We start from the raw sequence: 8,150 nt of genomic DNA on the forward strand, positions 1-8,150 counted from the left end.
TTTATAGAGAGGGTACAGTATACGCGCAGGGGGAAACACCTTTTCTCCAGCTTTACTCCGGTGAATGAGAGGCTAGCCACAAACCGCATAAAAGCCAAATTCTTCAATATCAGCCTTATTTGCGCCCATGTCTCGATGGAGGCCACCGTGGCGCAGAAATTAGCATGTCCGCCTATGACGTACAGGTGGCAAAATATCGATGGCACTATCGATATTTTATTTTTTGTCTGAATATTGGTTGATATTTTTCCGATTAATACTACCGGAACAAAAATAAACGACTTGACACTGAATGCATCCTATAAGATATGAATGATCCTATAAGCCTTTAGAGGGCGAAGGAAAATATCTTTGACCTAATAGTCGGAAAATTGTGCTTGCACAAAGAAACTTCCGATTATAGGTTGAAGTTAACAGACTTCGGCGCGACAAAGAACATGGTAGTTGGCAGCAACAGATTCCAACATCAGCCGTGTAGGCTGTCTCCCGACCAAAACACCAGAAACCAAATACAATAGATCATGTTAAGGTAGATGGAAGGCACACAACCAGCGTGTTAAATGTAGGAACGAGCCGAGAGGCGAACATTGATTCAGATCATTACCTTGTTGCAGCAAAGGTTCGCACACGTCTGACAATGAACGAAAGCTGGACATGGGAAACAACAAATGACAACGTCATACTCCAGTCGGCTGACCCAATTGCTTGAAGAAAGCACTCCCGATAGTATAGCAGCGTAATGGCAAACCATTGCCCACTCTATTGAAAGAGCCGCAACATCCGTACTTGGGTACCCATGAATCCATGGTACCATCAGGAGTGCCAACAAACTACTGAATGCGGCAAAAAGGGCAACATTACAGTCAGTAGCAACGCGCCAGATGAAGGAGGGGTATTGGGAGAAAAGGAGGGAGGAGAAACGTCTCTTCCGCAGGAAGAAGTGGGAAATGGAAAGACGTGAGTGTGAGCAAATCCATATGTCCAGGAGCCAGAATGAAGTCCGAAAATTCTACCAAAGAATTAAACATCAAACCGATGGATTTGGTACAGGCACATCCTCCTGCAGAGACATGTTAGGAAATCTGGGAACTGATACAAGACAAGAAAGACCACTTTTCCCAGCTGCTGGTATCTGATGATGGTGGCCATGAGTTTAACGTAGAACCAAGGTATAGAATGTTTATCTTCTAGTCAGAATGATGTCCAAGCTGCTGACTGAACTGTATAAGACCGGAGTCGACATGTTGATAAGGCGTATGGTTTAGCTCGTCTATGCAATTTGACTATAAGAACGCATACTTGATGTACGGAACCTCAGCGTACTACATTAAAGAGATTTTGTCCTAATTTAAAAGATTTGAGCTAAAGATTAGCAAACTTAATTTAGAGATGATTAATTTTCCAACTTGTTAAGGAAACATTCCCTTTGGTGAAATATATTTTCGTTTGTTTCTCTTTCGAGACGTGCTCAATGATAGGAGGTTTTCTTGGCAAATGAAAAGGAAAGCCAGAGATCGCTCGCCACACACACCAATCACTATGTGACGCGTTTTGTCTTTGGTTAGACTACTTTTCAACCATATTAGGTGTGGCAGCTTTAAGGGCCGTACGTTGGTATGTTGCATTTGTATCCTTTTTATTGCAAAATCGCCTCTATGATACAAGTACCACATTAACTACGCTCGACAACTCCGTCTATTAGCGTACATTTCCCAATGCATGCGTTTTTGTGCAAACGGCAAATTTTTTGTGTGCACAAATACTCTTCTCTCATGGTATACATATGATTCTGTACACCTGTTAAAAGTTGTATTGATGGCTTTGAACGTCAGACAACGGCAACAGCAACGGCTATCGCTGCCGCTCCGTGCGCCCAGGTTCGAATCCCGGCCGGGCTCTGCCGAATCTTTTCAGTTAAAATTTATTTTTGTCTGTTAAGGCGTAGATTACTAAATTTTACAATTTTTATTTGTTTCTCTTTGGGCAGAGCCCGGCTGGGATTCGAATCGAGATGTTCAGGAGCCAGAATGAATTCCAAAAATTCTATCAAAGAATTAAACATCAAACCGATGGCTTTGGTACAGGCACATCCTCCTGCAGAGACAAAGAAGGAAATCTGGTAAGTGATACAGACAGAGTGCTGAGGATATGGAAATTTTTCCCAGCTGCTAATATCTGACATTGGCGGCGAAGAGGATACCGCAGAACCAATCCCTGATGATTTTGCTGACATTTTGCATTAAGTGTTTTGTTTCAACTATCAACAACTGTGCCAATTATGGTCCAAATCGGTACATAACCTGATATAGCTCCCATATAAACCGATCTCCCCATTATATTTCCACTTTGGTCTCTAACCGCCAAACCAAGTATGGCCCCAATTTCGGGCAAAGAACTTACCAAATGCGATCCATGGTGGAGGACATTCGGCCCGGCCGAACATAGCATGCTTTTAATTGTTTCAAATGGCGTAGTTCCTCACAAATAGGGAGGGCATAACCACTGCTAAAATTTTTTTCTGATGTTCTCGCCAGGATACGAACACAGCGTCATAGGCGATTAGCTAACCTCTGCCCTACGGTGGCGCACTCAAATATACATACATCTGTGAAAACTTTTAGAGCTCTATGTTAACTCTAACTAAGTTTGTCCAACGAATGTATGAAAAGGCAACACTGTGCGGCGTTAGTGTGAGCGATAAAGCGTGTTGTGAAATGGTTTATGGCAAGAACTCGCTTTGTCTCTGTATGATTAGCTTTGTTTATTTTTAAATTTGCCGTTATTGAGCTGTATTGGCTTCATTATTTGGCATTTCAATGGCATTGATTATTTTGTGTCTAAAATATGTGAATTATGTGCATAATTCAAATTCAAATTAAAATTTTACCACAAAGTTATTATTGTTTTTCTGCGCGCAGTATTGAGGTTGTTTGAAATTTGGCCAGTTCTTCCCTAGTTTGTAGAGAGTCAAAAGTTGTTACTGATGTCCTGATATAACTAAAAAAATCTCCGAATGATTTCTAAGTACGTAGTACAAATTATGGTATACCCCATTATTTCTTCGACTTTTGTCAATTTTATGAATTCCTTTCTTTCTTAAAAAAAAATCATTAAGAGTATTTTGCGACAAAAACATTCTTCTTCTGAATCAATCTTGAATAAACAAACACCACTCTACAACTTAAACAAGCGATGTAAACAAACCACAAGCACGCACTCTGCCATATTTTATCATAGTAGCATGCACTATTATTGCATACTAGCTGTACCCGGCCCGTTCTGCTGCGACTTTATTAGCACCACGCGAAAAATACGTTTCTTACTACCATATGTATGTCCCAAGTACAATCAGTTTATCTTCTACCGCATACCTTTTATTGAACCCCATATAGCCATGGTAGGGGGGGTTGAGGGGTAGGCAACCTCCTATCACATGAACCCCAGTTTTAATACCATATTCGTAATCTATTTCCGAATACCTTTCATTTGTGTCCCATATTATCATGATCGTCTTATATGCTCACTTGGGATGGTTTTGGGGCGGCCCACTTGGTAATTACACCTAATATATAATATTCGAAAATCATATTCGTATTCTAGTCCCGAATATTTTTCATTTGAGTCCCATATTGTCCCGATTGGTACACTTTGATTTTGGGCGATACTTTTGGGGCGGTTTTGGGCTTAGGGCGGCTCCCTAGATACTTGGATACAATTTTGTATGTCATAATTATACTCTACTCCCGAATATCTTTCATTGAAGACCCATATTGTCCCGAACGGTCCGCTTTTATTTAAGGTGGTACTCTTTGGACGACGCCCTGGGTATTTGGATCCAATTTATGACACCATATTCGTATTCTACTTCCGAAAACTTTTTAGTTGACTCCCATATTGTCCGTACCGGTGCACTTTGATTTTTGGCGGCACTTTTGGGGCGGTTTTGGGCTTGGGACGGCTTCCTAAGTACTTGGACCCAATTTCATATTTATCATATTCATGCTCTACTCCCAAATATCTTTCATTTGAGTCCCATATTTTCCCGATAGGTACATTTATGTTTTGGGCGCTACTTATGGGGCGGCCTCCTAGATACTTGGACCCAATTTTTAATAGCATATTCGTATTTAACTCCCAATAACCTTTCATTTGAGTCCCATATTGTCCCAGTCGGTAAATATGTCCTGCTGGAATGTTTTGGCGAGTGGGGTGGCCCTTTATATCATTTTTCATTTTCATGGCCCTTTATATCATTTTTCATTTATACCAATTTCATATTTGTGGGGTACCATAAGGTGGTATACAAAATTTCGCTTAAACCAGTTCACCCATTTCCGAAATGTTGCCTTTTTGAAGATGAGGGTAAGGGGGAGGGTACGCCCCCCCACCCTTCACAGGGGGCGCAAACTCTACCACCTGAGAAAATTTCAAGAAAATCGGTTCAGCCGGGTTCAGATTTGGATATAGCTCCCTTATAGATGTATAGCCCGATTTTCACTTATGTTACTATTGTTGTAACCACATTTTCATGTGGAGGTAGCGATCCTCGTCAAGCTCCTGTAGGTGAGCAAGATCGTTTCGGTTTAAAGGACCGATCGCCGCTGGAACGAGGTGGCCATTGGTTATTTAATGACGCCAATAACCTGCCTTATATCGAGCATCATAGGCACTCAATATTTGTGCAAGAGCTAGTGCCGCAGTTACAGCTACTCCGAATGGAGCAGTCCATTATTCACAACCTGTGGACACGCCCGGTAGCTCGCAGCTAAGCTTCTCGTGACAGTAATGAAACCCACACAGATTGGACCTCAATGTGGTGCTCACACAGGGTTTGCACTTATAAGGCCCTAGTAGCTAAAATTTTCAACTGATCTGCACAAAATTTGGAATGGACTGTTTTGTCATCGATCTTATCACATGTGCAAAATAGCATCAACATTGGCTCAGAATATATATGGATATAGCTCCTATATATATGTGTCGCCCGATTGACACTTATTAAGCCGTAGTAACCCCGATTTCAAAACGATCTGCTCGAAATATGGCTCAGACTGATTTTGTTATAGTTTATGCTCTTGCATTAAGATTAGGTTAGGTAGACAAGAAGGTGCGGATATTAGTCCGTCCCATGCCACTATGGACATACCTTTAAGTCAGTAATCAGCTTTTTGTGTGCTCTTTATACTAAAAAGTACTTCGAAAAAAAATCCAATGGTATTGTGTCCCCACCTAAGTGCCGGTGTCTGTTAGCCGCGAATGCCGGGCAATGACATGGGAAATGCTCTAACGTCTCATCATCTTCCTCGCATGCCCTGCATATGCAATCACTTGCCGCACCGATTTTGTATAAGTGAGCTCGTAGACCTTTGTGTCCTGTTATGATACCGAAAGCCTTACTAACCTTCTGCTTGCTTCCTTTCAGTAATAGCCTTCTCTTCTCAAAATCCTGAACTCCCCATAGGATTTTCGTCGTCCTGCTGACCGTTTCGCTGTTCCACATTGTTACATGCGTGTTCGTAGCCCATGCTCTTAGTTCGGACAGCGTGTACCCGAAAGCAAATCGTCTGTTTTTTCATTCCTCGATACCCCGTTATGCCCCCGCACCCAAACGATGCGGATTTTGCCATCTTCAGAGAAGGCGTAAATCTCCTTCTTATACTGCAAGACTGTTCGTGACCTTACCGTCCTGGTTGTTATTGCCATTATGGCAATTTTACTGTCCGTAAAGATGTTCAGACTCGACTTTCGCCCGGATCTCCGCCTGAAGCATCGTCTGGCAGTCTAAAACAGATCTCAGTTCCTGGGTTCTCAATTTGACCCCCAGGCACACTGTGTTCTCTAGCTTTGATCAATCCGTGTAGCATGATCTTCCAGATGCCAATACTAGGGTTTCGTCAGTTCAAGACTCTGCCACTGGCAGCAGTGCCTCGCCTTAAGTCTCATAGCCGCAGTGGCTGCCTCACACTTAATCTGTATGTCAATGGGTGGGATATCTAGAACAGTCTCCAATGCCCAGTTGACGTGGTCCTCATCGCTCCGCTTATGCTAAGACAACATGTTCTCTGAACCTGTTGTATGGTCTTTATGTGGCACTTTTTCTCCATAGCAGTCCCCCAAACTCTTGGGGCGTAAGTAAGTATTGGTCTAGTCACGCTGCCGTGGAGCAAGTGGACTATCCTCGGATTCAAACTCCATTTCGGGCCTACGGCCCGCTAACATAGTGGCCAACCTCCCTCCCCAGTACGCTCCTGAATGTGACACTTCCAATTCAATTTTCTGTTCAAGATCACACCTAAGTATTTGACCTTGTCAGGTATCGAAATCGTATAATTAAGGAAACGTGGTGCATTAAATTGGCCCACCTTCGTCTTCATCATGAACAGGCATATTTCAGTCTTTTCTGGGTTAACATTGAGACCTCCGGGTCTAGCCCAGTTATATGCCATATGCAAGACCATTTCGGCCTTTTGCATAGCTGGTTCGGATCCTTACCTCTTAAAAGTATTATAACATCGTCTGTGTAGCGGACTGCTTCAAATCCCTCCTCAGTCAGCATCCGTAATAGGTCATTTATGGTGGTCACCCATAGGAGTGGCGTTAAAATGCTTCCTATGGCGTGCCTTTTGCCACATTCTCCCTTATATTTATGTCATGGGACACACAATTTATCCACCTGTTCCTTAGCATATGGTTTATCCAGTCTCTAAGGAACGGATCCACCCGGTACTGGTCTATGGATTGGATCAGTGTGTCGGTTCGCACATTGTTAGAAGCCCCTCGATGCCAATGCATACCGCCAGTGTACACGTTTTGACATTGAAGAATTCTTCTATTTTATGCACAAGTGGCCTTGCAGGGCAGTCTCCCCCGACCTTTCCTTGACATAGGCATGCTGTTTGTATTTGTGTAGTTCGCTGGATATCCTACTCTTTATCATGGTGTCCAAAATGCGTTCCATGGTCTTGAGTAGAAAGGACGTAAGGCTTAAAGGTCTGTAGGCCTTTGGTGTGGTATAACTTGCCTTGCCGGGCTTTCGAAATATATGCAAGCCCAGACACACTGTGAAAATATTGGCCAGTGGGGCGCCAGATAGAAGTAGAGCTAGGCGCTTGAAATTTTGCACACATACTTCCCCTCAGCGTAGGTCTGTTGGGATTTTAAATGGGCCATATCGGTCCATGTTAATGTAGCTGCCATATAAACCGGTCTTGGATCTCGACTTCTGGAGCCTCTAGATGGCACAATTCTTATCCTATTTAGCTGAAATTTTGTATGAGGTGTTTGGTTATGATTTCCAACAAGTCAAGTATGGTCTTAATCAGTTTATATCCTGACATAGCTGTCATATAAACCGATCTCGACCGATCAGACTTCTTGAGCCTCTAGAGGGCGCAATTGTTATCCAATTTGGTTGAAATTTTGCATATGTTTTGGTATAACTTCCAACAACTTTGCCAAGTATGGTCTAAATTTGTCTATAACCTGATAGAACCGCCATATAAACCGATCTTTCGATTTGACTTCTTGAGCCTCTAGAGGGCGCAATTCTTATCCTATTTGGTTGAAATTTTGCGTGAGGTGTTTTGTTATGACTTCCAACAACTGTGCCAAATATGCTCTAAATCGATTGATAACCTGATATAGCTGTGATGTAAACCGACCTTGGGGTCTTGACTTCTTGAGCCTCTAGAGGGCGCATTTCTTATCCTATTTGATGTTTTGTTATGACTGCCAACAACTGTGCTAAGTTTGGTCTAATTCTGTCTATAACCTGATATAGCTGTGATGTAAACCAATCTTTGGTCTTGAATTCTTGAGCTTCTAGAGGGCGCAATTCTTATCCGATTTAACTGAAATTTGGCACATATTGTTTTGCAATATTAACACATTTTTGCTAAGTATGATCTAAATCGGTTCATAACCTGATATAGCTGCCATATAATCCTATCTCCGAATTTGACTTTCTGAGCCTCTTAAGGGCGCAATTATTACTCAATTTACCTGAAATTTCAAGGTGATATTTTTCGATGAGTCGGTCAATAACTTGATATAGCTCATATATGTTTGAAAAATAATTCAAGAACTTGACAAATGCGATCCATGGTGGAGGGTATATAAGATTCTGCCCTCCCGAACTTAGCATGCTTTTA

General features: G+C 42.2%; 1 protein-coding gene across 1 annotated transcript in view; it reads left to right on the forward strand.

Annotated features, from left to right (window-relative positions):
- Positions 1–2,065, forward strand: part of LOC106091357 (uncharacterized) — a 134,841-nt gene extending 132,776 nt beyond the window's left edge. The window contains exon 3 of the mRNA XM_059368138.1: positions 1,988–2,065. Coding sequence (XP_059224121.1) covers positions 1,988–2,031 — 44 coding nt within the window. The 3' untranslated portion in view covers positions 2,032–2,065. The remainder of the gene's footprint in view (positions 1–1,987) is intronic.
- The last annotated feature ends 6,085 nt before the right edge of the window (positions 2,066–8,150 follow it).

Source organism: Stomoxys calcitrans, chromosome 4 (assembly GCF_963082655.1).
Source record: "Stomoxys calcitrans chromosome 4, idStoCalc2.1, whole genome shotgun sequence".
Classification (NCBI taxonomy): domain Eukaryota; kingdom Metazoa; phylum Arthropoda; class Insecta; order Diptera; family Muscidae; genus Stomoxys; species Stomoxys calcitrans.